The sequence below is a fragment of the Drosophila eugracilis genome, unplaced genomic scaffold (genome assembly GCF_018153835.1).
Source record: "Drosophila eugracilis isolate 14026-0451.02 unplaced genomic scaffold, ASM1815383v1 contig_2154, whole genome shotgun sequence".
Classification (NCBI taxonomy): Eukaryota; Metazoa; Arthropoda; class Insecta; order Diptera; family Drosophilidae; genus Drosophila; species Drosophila eugracilis.
In genome coordinates this window covers 5715235-5732180 of record NW_024573038.1, presented here as the reverse complement: position 1 = coordinate 5732180, position 16946 = coordinate 5715235, and the positions used below count along the sequence as shown (strand labels likewise).

At 46.2% G+C, this 16946-nt stretch overlaps 7 protein-coding genes across 17 annotated transcripts in view; 1 reads left to right on the top strand and 6 right to left on the bottom strand.

The window, feature by feature from the left end:
• Positions 1-16941, top strand: part of LOC108114114 (protein furry) — a 53030-nt gene extending 36089 nt beyond the window's left edge. For 3 of the 11 annotated variants that reach the window (XM_017224878.1, XM_017224884.1, XM_017224880.2), the window contains 11 exons: positions 41-212; positions 277-382; positions 442-777; positions 10960-12544; positions 12610-13116; positions 13490-14116; positions 14689-14736; positions 14836-15792; positions 15853-16098; positions 16157-16523; positions 16583-16941. In XM_017224878.1, the coding sequence (XP_017080367.1) occupies positions 41-212; positions 277-382; positions 442-777; positions 10960-12544; positions 12610-13116; positions 13490-14116; positions 14689-14736; positions 14836-15792; positions 15853-16098; positions 16157-16523; positions 16583-16767 (5136 nt within the window). In that variant the 3' untranslated portion in view covers positions 16768-16941. Of the gene's footprint in view, positions 1-40; positions 213-276; positions 383-441; positions 778-10959; positions 12545-12609; positions 13117-13489; positions 14117-14350; positions 14381-14688; positions 14737-14835; positions 15793-15852; positions 16099-16156; positions 16524-16582 lie in introns of all 11 variants that reach the window. The other 8 variants (XM_017224881.1, XM_017224886.1, XM_041818195.1 and 5 more) reach the window with 4 other exon arrangements.
• LOC108114124 (serine protease 1-like) lies at positions 873-1722 on the bottom strand. Its single transcript, XM_017224897.2, has one exon. It carries the CDS (start codon positions 1720-1722, stop codon positions 958-960), a length of 765 nt encoding a protein of 254 aa, XP_017080386.1. The 3' UTR covers positions 873-957.
• Positions 4604-5445, bottom strand: LOC108114121 (serine protease 1-like). The gene has a single exon (XM_017224894.2). It carries the CDS (start codon positions 5443-5445, stop codon positions 4651-4653), a length of 795 nt encoding a protein of 264 aa, XP_017080383.1. The 3' UTR covers positions 4604-4650.
• LOC108114122 (serine protease 1-like) lies at positions 6460-7340 on the bottom strand. Its single transcript, XM_017224895.1, has one exon. It carries the CDS (start codon positions 7301-7303, stop codon positions 6509-6511), a length of 795 nt encoding a protein of 264 aa, XP_017080384.1. The 5' UTR covers positions 7304-7340; the 3' UTR covers positions 6460-6508.
• LOC108114120 (serine protease 1-like) lies at positions 7568-8468 on the bottom strand. The gene has a single exon (XM_017224893.1). It carries the CDS (start codon positions 8430-8432, stop codon positions 7623-7625), a length of 810 nt encoding a protein of 269 aa, XP_017080382.1. The 5' UTR covers positions 8433-8468; the 3' UTR covers positions 7568-7622.
• LOC108114123 (serine protease 1-like) lies at positions 8712-9611 on the bottom strand. The gene has a single exon (XM_017224896.1). It carries the CDS (start codon positions 9587-9589, stop codon positions 8822-8824), a length of 768 nt encoding a protein of 255 aa, XP_017080385.1. The 5' UTR covers positions 9590-9611; the 3' UTR covers positions 8712-8821.
• Positions 9882-10646, bottom strand: LOC108114125 (serine protease 1-like). Its single transcript, XM_017224898.1, has one exon. The coding sequence runs from the start codon at positions 10644-10646 to the stop codon at positions 9882-9884; it is 765 nt and encodes a 254-aa protein (XP_017080387.1).
• Positions 16942-16946: the final 5 nt, after the last annotated feature.

Sequence of the window (16946 nt, the reverse complement as noted above, 5' to 3'; positions counted from 1 at the left end):
GATGTAGTATAACGTCTTTCTGCGATTCCCTTTTAATTAGGCCAAGCGGGTGGCTCTTTATCTGGTAAGGAGCTGTCCGGATCGATTACTAGATGAGCTCATGGCTGAACTCCAGACTGTGGAGACGCTCAATTGTCTGATTGAGCGCACGGAAACGCCACCTTTTTATCGATTGACCAGCATGCGGAAGGCGTCCAGTCACAGTGCCGATGGTAGGTTGAATGTGAATTCATTAACAATTTTTTTTTAAAGATTTTATTAATTATTTTGTTACAGGGCAAGCTGTGGGTGGCATTAATGACTCCAGGATTCAGGACCTGGCTGTCGAAAAGGGAACCATTCACACGAAGCGGCATAGCGGCGAGGATCCTATTAAAATTGGGTAATTCCATCAGTTCACATCTGAAAAAGCTGTTATTACCTTTTCTATTCTACCCAAAGAACCTGCAAATCGGACAGCGGTATTCGAGCCTATACCCAAGCAGCAGCTGCTGCTGCCGCGGCTGCAGTTACTCCAGGATCGGGTGGCAATCGTCCTCCTCGTGGAGCCGATAAGATTCGGGCCGCCTCAGGACCTTCCGTACTGCCACGTCCAGAGGATATACTGATCAACGACCCGGAGCTAAGGCAGGAGGAAAATGTTGAGCTACGCGGAACATCGGATGGTCTGCCGAATGCCCATCCGCATCCACTGCCAATGCCTGAGTATGGAGGCTACTTTGCACCACTGACTGAGTTTTTACCCGATGTTAGTTTGCCGATCAGCGGATTCCACAGGTGAGTTTTTCTTTACCCTTTCTGTAAGAATAAACTTTCTTCAAATCCAATAATGTTGGGTCGCTAGCAGAAATCTTCCTTAAGAAGTCAATGAGTTGCAGTTTTCAAATCAATTTATTTAAGAGAACAGAGACTATGTAGAAGAAACCTTCACATTGCCATTCGCTGGTCCTCAAGAATTTAGTAGGAAATGCCAGTGTGGTCGCGGATCCATCCCAGGTAGTCGGAGACGCGGGTGTAGCCGGAGGGACCGTTGTGGCAGCCGACGGAGGCAAAGGTGATGACACCAACGAGACGAGCGTTGTCATGTGTGACCAGGGGGCCACCGGAGTCTCCGCCGCACACAGACTTTCCATCAGCATGGCGGGTGCACATGTCAGTACCGGCGACCGAGCCGTAGGCCTGCTCGCACTCGCTGTTGCTAATGATCTGGACGTCAGCGCACTGTAGCCAATCAGCCAGGTTTCCGTTGTCCATGCCACCCCATCCGCAGGCAACGCACCAGGTATCTTGGTAGCGATCGTTTTGCTCGTTCATGCTTGGCAGAGGAATCTTGTTGATCAGAGCATTGAAGTCCACATGGGGAGTGTGGATCAAACCGATGTCCGTGCCGCCCTGGGAAGGCCAGTCGGAGTGGCTGATGAAGTTGTCACGGCGGACAGTTTGCTTGAAGGCACCGTTCCATCCCCAGTTAGAACCGTAGTGAATCTCCACGTAGTCACCAGTCAGGCAATGAGCAGCGGTCAGGATCCAGTCGTTGGCGATGATAGAACCAGCACAAACAGCGCCACTGCTGCTTCCATCATTGCGAATGAAGAGACCCACAATGTAGGGAGCCTTGCCCTCCGGAGCTGGGTAGCCGTTGACGATGCGACCCTCGGGGCCGGTCGGAGAGCCGGCGACCAAGGCCGCGGCCACAGAGAGAGTTAGCAGAAACAGTTTCATGGCTGGGAATAAACTTAGTGTTATGGCCGTAGCGATCTGCTTTTATACTACTTTCCAGTTGATTATGATTGATAATCAATCAACGATCAACTCGTATCGCACAGCTACGTGCTAAAATCATTTAGGCTTTGTACTTTAAATCGCTGTCCCCCTTTCTAATCACTACTTGTAGAATTTGCATCTCAGAGGGGATTGGGCCACTTCACATCCTTATTATCGGTCTGAGTCAGAAATGCAAAATATATTGAGGGCCATGGGGCCTCATAAATCTATTCTACCTCTTGAGTCCTAGGTGTAGATAAGACGCAAGAGGTAGAACTCACTGTCAGCTCACTTAAATGATGTAGATAACTTTCCCTAAACAAAAAGCTAGCAACAACATATGAAAACAAGCCATATATATTACTTTATTTTGATTAAATATGTGAGTTATCTGGAGGTTAGGTATCTTATACTGTAAATATATTAATGGGTTTTTACCACTTAGTCTTATAATTATTAATTTATTTAATTAAGAAAGTGCTTCACTTTAAAGTGCAACAGGAAGTGCACTTCAGGGCGCGTGAATAATATTATAACAAATAAGAGTGTATATCGAAAACATTTGGAAAGTAGGTGTTCCTACAGTATTATAGGTTTTACAAAAGTGATAGGAAATAGTTAGTTTAAATAGTTACTTTGTATGTATAGCAAATAAATACATTTATTAAACGTCAATCAACATTAAGAAATATTTATACCTAAATAACTAGAGATTAATAGTCGTAAGTCTGAATTACTGTTTTAGGACTCGAGTAACTTGGCGTCCTCTTACCCAGAGATCGGCAGGTTACCTTCGCTTTAGACGTCTTTTGAACTCTTTGTACTTTCATGACGTTAGAGTCTAAAGCCATGCCCCATAAATGGATGCAGTACTACATGGAGGGCACCACAATTGATTAAAACATTAGCACTTTGATTGTGGGCTTCTTTAACGTCGAGAAAGATAGCATAGCATAGCATAGATATTGCTTATTCTCAAAGGCATTTAAAATTTGGTGCACATCTCGAAGGACTGGCTAGACGTCCCATGTTGATGCCTAAACCCAAACTGGTGGTCGAGAATGGCGACCTGAATGGTTCTTACTCCATAATTCCACTAAGAAATATTGTCTCGAATATTTTTATTTGTTTGCATGAACCGACAAGGTTGTCCGGTTTCCTTGCTTTTGGTATCATCGTTTTCATAGCACAATTCCATTAGGAGAGGAATACGTAAAATTGAGTTGAGGAGAACAAGGAACAGAAGTCTCTTTTTGAGGAAAGCCTTAGAAACCCTGCTATCAATGCACTAGATTCCCAGTACCTTTTTACTAGAGTGCAGCTTTTGGATGAAGGCTAACCTCATTTGAATTTATGTGCTGACTGCATATGAAGAAGGGCCCTGAGGAAGGCCAGTGTATCTGCGACATCCTCAGGGCTCGCGACGTTAAACGGCTCAAAGCGTTTTTCTAGCTCGTCAGCAAACGAAATCTTTGCTAGCCGCTTCTGTTCAAATGCAATCTTCAATCGCTCCAGTTGTTCACAGTAGAGGTCAGAATTGATGGTTTGGCCATAGGGCAACACTTCATAATGGATAATTCCTCTGATATCTCACCATACACTCAGCAACACCTTCTGAGCCGTCAGTCTTGGCTTTGCCACCGTTTGAGACGACTCACCGTGCTTCCACCAGGATCATTTACGCTTTATGTTGTCATATGTGATCCATTTTTCATCACCAGTGACTAACCGATCCAGAAATGAGTCGAGTTTATTACGGTGCAACAAAGATTTGCCGATTGATTCACGGCCAAAAATGTTTTTTTGGGATAACTCAGCTTTTTTGTTACATTTTTCGACTTTAAATGCCTATGGACGGTTTCCGTGCTTAGTTGCAACTCCTCTGCGATGGTTCTAATAGTCACATGACGATCTCGATCCACTATTTCCACGATTTTATCCGTATCAACGGTAACTGGTCGTCCGGAAGGCTTGGGTGTTTCGGTATCAATATTGCGACTTCGGAATCGCCTAAACCACTGTTCGGCGGTTTGAATCGAAAGGTTGTTATCTCGTAAGACAGCAATAATTTGTCTGCGAGATTCCGCAGCAGTTTTTCCCTCTGCGAAATAAAATTTCAAAATTGCCCGAATGTCTGCGTTTGTGAACTCCATTTTAATCGTTTGTAATTTTTTAAAGTGGAAGCTCATATAAATAAAATGTCATTTTAAAGGTGATGCCAATACCTTTTGAAACGATATACAGCATTACCAGATACGATTATATTTGACTTCACATATAATATTGATCAGTACCAATAGCGAAGTCGATTAAGCCACGCCCGTCTGTCTGTCAGTCTGTTAAGCAGGATTCTTGAGGTATTTACGCAGCGCAAGTTTATTTCAGCAACTTTCCACGCCCACAAACCGCGGAAAACTGTGGCGACCATAATATTATAGTGTATGTTTTCGTTTGACCTTGTTTAACATATTTTTGTCAATATCTATCGGTTTACCAAGATGTTTCAAATCTGAACATTTTTTCGCTATTTATGAAGAAATTTAAGTTATTAGGCCTCACATGGGCAGTGATCAGTTTCGAAACATGCTTAATCTGACAATAGGTGGCGCTTTGTTTACTTCAACTAACAAAATTAATATTTTAAAATTGTGTAAAACAGTAACGGGTGTCTTATAGTCGCGGCACTCGACTGTAGCGTTTCCTCTTGTGTTTTAACTAAAAAAAATGAACTAGAAGAAAAGAATGATAGAAATTTTGTGTTCCCTTTGGCCAGGCTTATATAGATTTCCGATCGATCAATCAGGGTAGCCGATTGCCAAAGAATAAGTTTACACCTTGGTTTAAAAATTGCATTTTGTTTATTATGAAAGGAAATGTTCCTCAGTTTTAGTAGGAGATACCGGTATGGTCGCGGATCCATTCCAGGTAGTCGGAGACGCGGGTGTAGCCGGAGGGACCGTTGTGGCAGCTGACGGAGGCAAAGGTGATGACACCAACAAGACGAGCGTTGTCGTGTGTGACCAGGGGGCCACCGGAGTCACCGCCGCACACAGACCTTCCATCGGCATGGCGGGTGCACATGTCAGTACCGGCGACCGAGCCGTAGGCCTGCTCGCACTCGCTGTTGCTAATGATTTGAACGTCGACGCACTGCAGCCAGTCAGCAAGGTTTCCGTCGTCCATACCACCCCATCCGCAAGCCACGCACCAAGTGTCTTGGTAGCGATCGTTTTGCTCGTTCATGCTTGGCAGAGGGATCTTGTTGATCAGTCCATTGAAGTCCACATGAGGAGTGCGGATCAAACCGATGTCCGTGCCGCCCTGGGAAGGCCAGCCGGAGTGGCTGATGAAGTTGTCACGGCGGACGGTTTGCTTGAAGGCACCGTTCCATCCCCAGTTAGAACCGTAGTGAATCTCCACGTAGTCACCAGTCAGGCAATGAGCAGCGGTCAAGATCCAGTCGTTTGCGATGATCGTACCAGCACCAACAGCGCCACTGCTGCTTCCATCATTGCGGATGAAGAGACCCACAATGTAGGGAGCCTTGCCCTCGGGAGCTGGGTAGCCGTTGACGATGCGGCCCTCGGGACCCTGGGACAACAGGCTAGTACGGTTAAGGCCGGTCGGGGAGCCGGCGACCAAGGCCGCGGCCACGGAGAGAGTTAACAGAAACAGTTTCATGGCTAGGAAGAAACTTACTTTTCTGGAAGTGGCGACCTGCTTTTATACCATTTCCAGGCTGATAATGACTGATAAAGCTTCTCTACTTACAATCTACAATCAAATCATATCGCACATATACGTGCAAAAACTGTTTAGGCCTTGTACTTGAAATCGCTTTTCCCCCTTCTAATCATTGCCTGTGGAATTAGCATCTCAGGGGGGATTGGGCCACTTCACGTCCCTGTTATCGGTCTGAGTCGGAAATGCAAAATATACTGGGGGCCATAGGGCCTCATAAATCTGTTATACCTCTTGAGTCCTAGGTGTAGATAAGACGCAAGTAGCTACTCAATAAATAAGAACCCACTGTCAGCTCACTTAAATGATGTAGATAACTTTCCCTAAACAAGATGCTAGCAACAACATATGAAAACAAGTCATATATTTCCCTTTATTTTGATTAAACGTGTCAGTATGTTAGGGTTTTATTAGTTATAGTATTATAAATACATTAATGGGTAACTGGGCCACAGCTATCTCGATTTTTCTTACCACTCTCAGTCTTATAATTATTAATTTATTTAATTAAGCAAGTACTTCACTTTAAGTGCAACAGGAATTGTACTTCAGGGCGCGTGCAGAAATCTTAAAGATATGGTACGAGTATGCATATTTTAATAAATACGAGTGTATCTCGAAAACATTTTGGAAAGTAGGTGTTTCGACAGTAGTATAGGTTCTACAGAAGTGATATGAAATGCCTTTTAAATAGTAACTTTGTATAACCTAGAAGAATTATGCAACCGACTCCGTTAATCATAAGTCGGCAAAAGTTGAAATAGCTGAACATTTTTTTGCTTTTCATTTGTGAAATATATATTTCTTCAACTAAAACTATTAATAATCTCACATTAACAGAAATTTTGTTTCCCCTTGGGCAGATTTATATCGATTTCCGGGCATACACACACATATATATATATATATATATTAATGCATCAATCTGTGTAGTTCCAATAGTTAAAGAATAAGTTTAAAAATATTGCATTTTGTTTATTAGGAAAAGAAATTTTCCTCAGTTTTAGTAGGAGACACCGGTATGGTCGCGAATCCATTCGAGGTAATCGGAGACGCGGGTGTAACCGGAGGGACCGCTGTGGCAGCCTGCGGATGAAAAGGTGATCACACCAACGAGACGAGCGTTGTCGTGTGTGACCAGGGGGCCACCGGAGTCACCGCCGCACACAGACCTTCCATCGGCATGGCGGGTGCACATGTCAGTACCGGCGACCGAGCCATAGGCCTGCTCGCACTCGCTGTTACTAATGATCTGGACGTCGATGCACTGCATCCAATCAGCCAAGTTTCCGTTGTCCATGCCACCCCATCCGCAGGCAACGCACCAGGTGTCTTGGTAACGTTCGTTTTGCTCGTTCATACTTGGCAGAGCGATCTTGTTGACCAGACCATTAAAGTCTACATGGGGAGTGCGGATCAGACCGATGTCCTTGCCGCCCTGGGCAGGCCAGTCGGGGTGACTGATGAAGTTTTCGCGGCGGACGTTTTGCCTGAAGGCACCATTCCAGGCCCAGTTGGAACCGTAGTGAATTTCCGCGTAGTCACCAGACAGGCAATGGGCAGCGGTCAGGATCCAGTCGCTGGCGATGATCGATCCACCACAAACAGAGCCGGTGTTGGTTCCATCGTTGCGGAGGAAAAGACCCACGAGGTAGGGAGCTTTGCCCTCGGGAGCTGGGTAGCCGTTGACGATGCGACCCTCTGGACCCTGAGACAACAAGCTAGTGCGGTTTAGACCGGTCGGGGAGCCGGCGACTAAGGCCGCGGCCACGGAGAGAGTTAACAGGAACAGTTTCATGACTAGGAAGAATCTTAGTGTTCTGGTGGTGGCGACCTTCTTTTATACTATTTGCAAGCCGATATTAATTGATAAGGATAAATCACAAATCTTTATATGTCTTGAGCATTAGGTGTAGATAAGATAGAAGTAGCTGCTCTATAAATAAGTACCCACTGTAAAACCATTTAAGTGATAGGAGGTACTTTCCCCTAAATAAGAAGCCACCTAAAACAAATTAAATTTATAAGTCTGCGAAGCCAACAGTTGAAGAAAAGTTGAAACTTTGTTTAAAAATGATGCTTTTTATTTAGTAAGAAAAGGAATATATTCCTCAGTTTTAGTAAGAGATACCAGTATGGTCGCGGATCCATTCCAGGTAGTCGGAGACGCGGGTGTAGCCAGAGGGACCGTTGTGGCAAGTAACAGACCCGAAGGTGATCACTCCTACCAGACGGGGGTTGTCAAGGGTAACCAGGGGACCACCAGAGTCGCCACCACAAGAAGATTTGCCATCGGTCATCCGGGTGCACATGTCAGTGCTGGCCACCGTGCCATAGGCCTGCTCGCACTCGCTGTTGCTAATGATCTGGACGTCGATGCACTGCAGCCAATCAGCCAGGTTTCCGTTGTCCATGCCACCCCATCCGCAGGCAACGCACCAGGTATCTTGGTAGCGATCGTTTTGCTCGTTCATGCTTGGCAGAGGGATCTTGTTGATCAGAGCATTGAAGTCCACATGAGGAGTTCGGATCAGTCCGATGTCACGACCGCCCTGGGCGGGCCAGTCGGGGTGGCTGATGAAGTTATCGCGACGCACTGTTTGCCTGAAGGCACCGTTCCAGCCCAAGTTGGATCCGTAGTGGATTTCCACATAATCTGTGGTCAAGCAATGTGCGGCGGTCAAGATCCAGTCGTTAGCGATAATGGTACCAGCTCCAACAGCTAAGCCGTTGCTGCCATCGGTTCCGATGAGCAGACCCACAATATAGGGGGCCTTTCCTTCGGAAGCTGGGTAGCCGTTGACAATGCGACCTTCAGGACCCTCAGACAGAGTTACCTGGGGCAGAAGGTTGGTGCGGTTAAGACCAGTCGGGGAGCCGGCCACCAGGGCTAAAGCCACGGAGAGAGTTAGCAGGAATAGTTTCATGGCTCTGAAGTTACTGAGCCTCCTTGCCGAGCCGATTTGCTTTTAAGCGTTTTGGGAGCCCATTGATTAGAAATCTGTTTACACTTGGGAAGGAAACCTTATCGCTATCACGTCAAGCCTTTTACGAAAGTATTGACAACTCTCATTTTGATATAAATGAATTCATATTAATGCCATAAACACGGAGACTTTTCATGTCAAGAGCCAATATAAATAAGTGTGGTACTAACTAATGAAATTTTTAATTAAAGAACCTCGGTCCCAATAAAAGTTCGTTTGTTTGCAGCTTATTGTGGGTATATATTTACATAAGTAGATGATTTAATATATTGATTAGTTTATCAGTAATCAATCAGTTGGTTCCCATTCAGCCATAGTCGATTTTCAAGTTAGTAGTAGGCGATTCCCGACTTCTCCCGGATCCAGTCTAAGTGATCGCTGACACGGGTATAGCCCGATGGTCCCGACTTGCAGCCGATGGAAGCGAAGGCGATCACACCTACTTGAATGGGATTGTCGTGTGTGACCAATGCACCGCCAGAATCGCCGCCGCATACCGACTTTCCATCGGAGGCACGGGTGCACATATCCGTGTCGGCTACGGAACCATATGACCTGGCGCATTCGCTGTTGCTGATGACCTGCACGTCCATGCACTGCAGCCAGTTGGCCAGGTTGCCATTGGCCATTCCTCCCCAGCCGCAGGCAACGCACCACCAGTTCTCGAAACGTTCTCTTTGCTGGCTAAACTTGGGCAGCGCGACCTTGTTGATTAGGTTAGTAAAACCAACGTAAGGGGTGCGAATTAGTCCGATGTCATGACCAGCGGTGCTTGGATACCCGGGGTGCCGGAAGAAGTTATCCTTGTTTACCGTATGCTGAATCTGACCATTCCAGGCCCGATTCGATCCATAGTGGATAGTCACTGAGTCGGTGGTCAAACAGTGAGCAGCGGTTAGAACCCAAGTGTTGCCCACTACGGAGCCTCCACCCACGGCTCCATTGTTCATACGGAGACCCACGGCATACGGTGCTTTGCCTTCGTAGGCTGGATACCCGTTAACAATTATGTCCTTGAGCTTGTCGACATGAGTTCGATTCCCATGTTTATGGGCACAGGCTGTGGCCACAAGAAAACTCAACAGCAAAAGCTTCATGGTCAGAATGGATATTGAATGTAATTCGCGGTGATCCCCAGTTTTTATAGTCAAATTGCTTACTACAGTAATTAGTCGTTCAGGTTTGGATAATTATCAGACTTTAGGAAACTTAATGGGTGTCGCTATTAGCAAGTATTCTTTCGTGTTTTTTTTCTGGGTTAGTAATTAAGCAGAGAAGAGGCGCTTTTATTTATTTTTAACACCTTAAAGGACAGATTTCTAAACCTATTTCACTTACAACTTTTTTACATTTAATTTTTATTATTTAAGATGGTAAATTTTCTAGTTCTTAGTAAGCGATTCCAGACTTTTCGCGGATCCAATCCAAATGATCAGAGACGCGAGTATAGCCGGATGGCAGTGCTTTGCAGCCTTTGGAAGCGAAGACTATCACACCCACTTGAATAGGGTTGTCGTGTGTGACTAGGGCCCCGCCAGAGTCGCCTCCGCACGCAGACTTCGAATCAGTCGAGCGGGTGCACATATTTGTGTCGGCTACGGAACCATATGTCCTGGCGCATTCGCCATTGCTTATGATCTGCACGTCCATGCACTGCAGCCAGTCGGCGAGCTTGCCATTGGCCATTCCTCCCCAGCCGCAGGCAACGGACCACCAGTTCTCGAAACGCTCACCTTGCTGGCTGAGCTTGGGCAGGGGAATCTTATTGATCAGATTGGTGAAGCTTACGTACGGGGTGCGTATCAGGCCGATATCATGGCCAGCACTGTTTGGAAACCCAGGGTGACGGAAGAAGCTATCCTTGTTCACAGTATGCTGGATCTGACCATTCCAGGCCCGATTTGAGCCGTAATGGATGGTCACTGAGTCGGTGGTCAAACAGTGGGCAGCGGTAAGGACCCAAGTGTTGCCAATTATGGAACCAGCGCCAACGGCTCCATTGTTCATACGGAGACCCACGGCGTACGGGGCTTTGCCTTCGTAGGCCGGGTAACCATTCGTTATTTTCGCCTGGATCTCCTTTGTCAGGACTCGATTCCTTTGAGCACAGGTCGTTGCCAAGAAAAGGAGCAACAATGCAAGCTTTGTGGTCATGTTGGAAATATTATCTATATCGCCTTGGTTTTCCGTTTTATAGGAGAAATTCTGTCTTATCGGGTTTATTGCTGGGGGTAATAAAAATCGCAACTCTGAAGAATTATCATTGTTACAAACATTTAATGAGTGTGATTATTGCCTAAGTTAATATTGAAAAGAAATAAAGCGAATAAATATTGAGTCATAGAGGGGAGCAGCAGAATGAATTATTCTCCTAATGGGACTGAGAAATATAGCAAGCAGGATACTTTATCTAAGTTAACGTATAAAGATACCTAATACCCTTTATACCTAATATCATTTACTGCAGATGCAATGTGGCCGTGATGCTCCTTACGGACATTGTAGTAGACGGCATTCCGGGCATCGACTGGACCCTGCACTTACCACTGATGCTGCACATCCTATTCCTTGGACTGGATCACACACGCATCATTGTGCGGGAACATTGCAAACAGCTGTGCGTCAATCTGCTGATTGTGCTGGCGGAACACAACGACCACCTAACGGTTGCCCGAATCCTGCTGAACAGCGAGACCAGCAAGCTGGATCTAGGACTAACAGTTCCTGCTCTGCCCGTAATCGATAATAATTTTACTGAGCTGCATCAGCAATTTGATAGTTATCTACTGCACGTCAGTCCCCAGGCAGCCGCCTATGCTCTGCAGCACAACCTCTCCAGTTCCACGATCATAGCGGCGCATCAGCAGAATTTGTCACAAACGCCGCAAAATCAGCAACAAGCGGGGTCCCAGACAGGACAGAATACGACGCCCCCTGGCTTGACAGCAACTCCGGCTGCCCTGCAAATAAATCCAAATAACTCGGAGAATTCTGAGGTGCCGCTCATCCACCCTGATGAGCATGCGCCTCCTCAGCCAGGTCCTAGTATGCCCATTGCCCATGTGATCAAGAGCTTGTTGAAGTTCCTCGCCCAGGATACGTGCCAGCCACTTTGGAACTATGAGGATATTACGGCCAAGGTGTGGGCCGTTAAATCGGCCGAGCAACTTAGTTGCTTTCTGAAGCACATGGTCAAGGTTTTCGCAGACAGTTATCCCCAAGCTCGCATAGCCGAGCGTTGGGCACAAACGGCTCTTCAGTTAGGATTATCCTGCTCATCCCGACATTATGCAGGCCGCTGTCTGCAGATCTTCCGAGCCTTGAATGTTCCCATCAATTCTAGGATGCTATCAGATATACTCTCCAGATTGGTGGAAACAGTAGCCGAGCAGGGTGAGGACATGCAGGGATATGTCACGGAACTGCTGCTTACTTTAGAAGCTGCTGTGGATAGCTTGGACTCGGACTTCCGACCCCTAGATGTGATGAAGGATATATTCAAGAGTACGCCGAATCTGAATAACAAGGATGGGGGACCCAACTCAATATTGCCTGGCAAGAAATCACCTTCGGGAATGACCCCACAATCCTCAAACTATTCTATACCCAGTCATGGGAGAAGCACGAGCTACTCGGTGTCTTACTGTGGCCGCAAGGCCAACAATTCACCTTGTGACAAGCAGGTTGAGCTGAGAAACCGATCCTCGGGAATCGATCTGGAGCGAAGTGCCGTCTCTAAGTTCGGTGTCGGCGGTGGTGGAGTGGGAGCTGGATCAGCGCTTTCCCGTTCCCGAAGCGCCCAAAGCCTAAAGATGCTGGGTGATACAGCTACGCAGGATGACAAGATGACTATACTGGCGCAACTCTTCTGGCTTTCCGTTTCTCTGCTGGAATCGGACTATGAACATGAATTTATGCTGGCCCTGCGACTGCTGACGAGGGTTTTGCACCGTCTGCCTCTAGATCGACCAGATGCACGGGACAAGGTGGAGAAGTTGCAGCAGCAGCTGAAGTGGACAGCCTATCCGGGAGTGCATGCCCTCCTCCTGAAGGTAAGTTTCTGAAGTCTAAACTAATATTTTAAGATTTATTTATAATTTCCTACTCCTACTTTCAGGGCTGCACCCACAGTGCCACATATGAACCAACTATAACCCTGCTTTCCCAGTTTGCACCTCTGCTGACTCTGCCTGTTTGTGATCCCACCCAGAGCTGCGCCTTTCCCATGAATGTCATCGCTCTGTTGCCTTACATGTTATTGCACTACGAGGATGCCAACGAGATCTGCATTCGCAGTGCAGAAAACATTGCTCAGGTTTCTACGGAACTGGGTGCCAAGTTAGAAAACTTGGGCACAGTAATGACACTCTATAGTCGAAAGACCTTCTGCAAGGAGTCATTCCAGTGGACCAAGTGTGTGGTCAAATATCTCCATGACACCTATGCTCACATGGGACTCCATATGGTGGCGTTCCTCATCGAGGTTCTGGAGAAGGGACCGCAGCAGGTGCAGGTGCCTGTGTTGAATGTGATTCACTGCATGCTGCACTACGTGGATTTGTCAGCTCCGCAGGCTCAAACTATCAACGCGGACTTGTTGAGGGCCATTGGGAAGTACTTGGATGTAAGTTTACGAAAAATCAAAGAAGACAAAGTTTGACAGACCGGTTTCTTTCTCAAGTACTATTAAAAGTCCGTCTAAAAATGTTAGCCCCTCACTTGTGAAAATTTAAACCGGTTTTGGTATAATGTAATATATCTGTCAATAGAACGATTAAGTTAATTTGTTTGTTTTTATAATAATTGAATTACTTTAGTCATTCTGCCTTAGTGGGCTTAAATCTAATCTAAATACGCCCCGAATTTAGATTATATTTAAGGTAATAAAAAAATTAGTTTTCTTTTCTTTTTTATTAAACGATCTTTAATCTAGGTTAATACTAGTTCAGACTAGCAACCAAATACAAATAGAAATAATGTATTTTGTCTTTTCGTAGACTGTGAACTGGAAGGACTCGCTAAAGATCCTAAAGCTGATCGTAACCCGGAGCTCGTCCCTGCAAGTGGTACCACCCAGCGACGGCAGCAGCGCCGGCTTATCGTTCTCTTTCTATGGTGCATATCCGGATTCGGATATGTTCTGTAAAAAGGAACTGGCCGGACGCACTATGGAGTTTACCTTTGACGTTTCCCAAACGCCTCTGATCGGTCGTCGAATTCTTTTAAAGACAGAGGAACCGGTGGCTACCGGTCCCGCCTCTACCACGGGCAGCTCATCATTAAACTCCACACTAACGAATGCCACCACAGTGACGGTGGCAGCCAGTGCTGTGCAACAGCAAACTAATGCTCAGCTGCAACAGCAGCGTGCCCACAGCAATGTGGCGGCCAAGGCAGCCGCAGCAGCTGCCCAACATCAACAGCAGCAACATGCCATTGGAACAGGCAGTAGCGTGGTCGGAACACCAAACTCGCCGCGTCGGAGTGCCAGTCTCTCGCCGGCGGATACGGTGCCATTGAGTGGGTGGAAACGACCCTGGATGTCGCAGTGTCGTGTGCGTGAGTGCTTGGTTAATCTGCTGACCACCTGCGGACAGCGTGTTGGCCTGCCCAAATCTCCATCGGTAAGTGTTGCCCAAGATGCTCCCAGCCGGCCGCTTGTACATAGCCAGGTGCATGCCTTAGGCTCCCCTAGAGCTCCCCTCTTCTCATGCATTTTTGCAATTATTTACCTCTAACTCTTTTTCTTTCATGTAAACAATACCAAATACCAATCCAAATCCAATACCAAACAAAAAACTAACACGCATTATCATCATTAACCAATCAATCCGATACCAAAATCGAAACATATCTAGGACGATTTCATAAACTCAATTTGCTCAAAGGTAAAGGACACGTTTCTATGTGCCGCGTCTAATTTTGCTTTTGTGTGATTTAGTTTTCCGCATGTAGTAGCTTTACTGAACAAATTTAATCATTTTGAACTTGACTCGTGTTTTGTCGAGTTCTTTTTGATATGCAAATTGTTATGATCATTGATCATCATTTTTAGTTGGCCAACTTTCCGTTCCACACATTCCAGTCACACAGAAATACTGCCATATGCTTTCCTGTTCCTTTGTTCCGTTTGCATGTTGCATGTTTTGTTTCAAACTGTACTTTTCGTTTATACTCTTTATCTAAACACATTTAGTCGTTGAGCACGTCACTACTAACCGGATCGATTGCGACCAGACAAAGCGTAAGCTTTATCTCTATTACTCTTCTATATTAATCATCTGAATGTTTATCATTAATTTTTATCAATTTAACTAATGTCTTAATATGTAACCACCAATAGGTGATCTTCAGTCAGTCCTCGGATCTGATGGAGCGCCAATCCTCGGCCGCTTCTTCTACAGAAGAGACCTCGGGTCCTCAGGGCGACCTGAGCAGCGGTTCGAGACGCGACGATGGCCAGCCCGATTTCACCGTTTTCAAGGACTTCGATTTCCTGGAGTACGAGGACAGTATTGCCGGTGAATCAACAGACAACTTTAATTGGGGTGTTCGTCGTCATCAGCTCTTCGAGGGCGATGAAGACCGTTTGAATTGTGGCAGTGGCATTGGTGGCTCCATCAAGGGAGGTCACTCATCAGCCTTGGAGGACAGCTTCAGTGATAAGACTCCAATTTTGAGCAAGAGAAAGCGGCAGATTGCAGACGATTCATCTGATGAGGAGGCTGAATCTGAGTCGCCTTTGGATGAGGATCATCGTCAGTCGTTCTTGAAGTCTGGCTATAGTGCAGTGCCTCCAACTTCCTTAAGTCTTCGGGAGCGTAGGCGTCGGAACTCAGTTTCGCGAAGCGATACAAGTGGTTCCAGTGCTGGAGATTTGGGTGACCTAACACCCTGCAATGCCTCGCCACATCTGCCCGGCATCATTCGATTTGCCGCAATTCGTGATGAGGCAGAGGAAAATTGGCGTCGTCAGTTGCAGGCCATGTTAGTTAATCAGCCCTCTGCCCACACCTCGGAGCTGCTACAGCAGCTTTACAGGCTAATCAAGGAGCTGACCTTTAAAACTATCAACATTTCCAAGGAGGCGAAGAAATTCTTCACCGGCATTGGATCACAGCTGGGTAATAGGATCTCCCTTTTCACAGATCTACTGAGTTCTCGGGCGGACCCTCCCCAGGTTTGGTGCAGCGAGCTGCAAGCAACCACTCCCAAGCTCTTTGAAACGCTACGTTTCAATGTACTGGAAGTACAGGAACATCTGGAGACTTTCTTCGATCGCAAGGATCAGGTTTTAGAGGTACAGTGAATGGCTCATGTAAAATAATACATTTTTGAAATGCTTATGTTTTACTTTTAGTGCTTGGATGCAGTGAAAACCAGTTGTAAACTGTCGCTTTTTAACGAGGCGGATGTGGCTGCTTCTGGCCTTGAGTTACCAAGCTCTTCCAGCATTGCCTACATGCCTTTCGATCCAGCCTCCACCGAGGTTGTCCTAGACTTGGGACGCTCTCTTTACAAGCTGATGTTCCAACTTTTACTTCTTATCGAATCGAATCACAAGATATCCTCGAATGTGGTAAATCATTTCCGTATCAACGAAGACGTGAGTAAAGACATTATATTTCAGTTTGAATCAGTTAATCCAATGAAAACTTTTGCAGATGCATGACATATCCGATCTCTATGCCCTTGTTCGCGATGCCCTTGTGAGGTACACCAGTGAAGCCGAACTTGATTGCCTGGAATCCTCCACATCAACAGAGGGCGAGCATACTCCCACACCTTCTCCGGGATTGCCGATGACCCACGAGGAGTTTGAGGCTGGCCTGGCCGAGCACATCGATCTACAACGCTGGCCAAGCGCTATAGCTCATGTGCGTCAGTACCGACGGATTTCGACGCTTAACGCCAGCGGCGATCAAAACCTGACCATATTTAGCTATAGCAGCCTTGACAGCCGCCAGAAGTGCGATGAGATGTCCGTGATACTAAATGCATATGCTCATGGTATAATGAAGGATCGCACAGGTATGTCGTTAAGGAAATAATATACGCGATTTAGGATTCATGGATATCTACTCTTTCAGCAGAAGCCTTCATAGTATCCAAATCAGACTCGGAGCTATTCGAGATTTATGCCATTCTCTCGGAGAACTTGTATCACGTATCCAGCGCATTGACTAACATGGAAATCAGCATGAAGAGCTACACGGCAGGCAGTGCATCGGGCAATTTGCATCGCAGCGAACAGGACATTGTGACAAATCTTTAAAGTAACCGATAGACTAAGTTATTCACAGCAGATATAAGATCCATTTTTATATGTAATCTTTTTGAGTGTAAGCTGCATACTAGGCACTACGGTCTACGTAAGCGATCATTATTCATGTGCGAACAAATGTGAGTTAGGTACGATCCAATATATTTATCAATTACAGCACAATAAGTCCA

Bases quoted from the DNA above. Each gene is read 5' to 3' on its own strand.
- LOC108114125 (XM_017224898.1), bottom strand. From the start codon at position 10,646: ATGACCACAAAGCTTGCATTGTTGCTCCTTTTCTTGGCAACGACCTGT.
- LOC108114120 (XM_017224893.1), bottom strand. From the start codon at position 8,432: ATGAAACTATTCCTGCTAACTCTCTCCGTGGCTTTAGCCCTGGTGGCC.
- LOC108114123 (XM_017224896.1), bottom strand. From the start codon at position 9,589: ATGAAGCTTTTGCTGTTGAGTTTTCTTGTGGCCACAGCCTGTGCCCAT.
- LOC108114122 (XM_017224895.1), bottom strand. From the start codon at position 7,303: ATGAAACTGTTCCTGTTAACTCTCTCCGTGGCCGCGGCCTTAGTCGCC.
- LOC108114124 (XM_017224897.2), bottom strand. From the start codon at position 1,722: ATGAAACTGTTTCTGCTAACTCTCTCTGTGGCCGCGGCCTTGGTCGCC.
- LOC108114121 (XM_017224894.2), bottom strand. From the start codon at position 5,445: ATGAAACTGTTTCTGTTAACTCTCTCCGTGGCCGCGGCCTTGGTCGCC.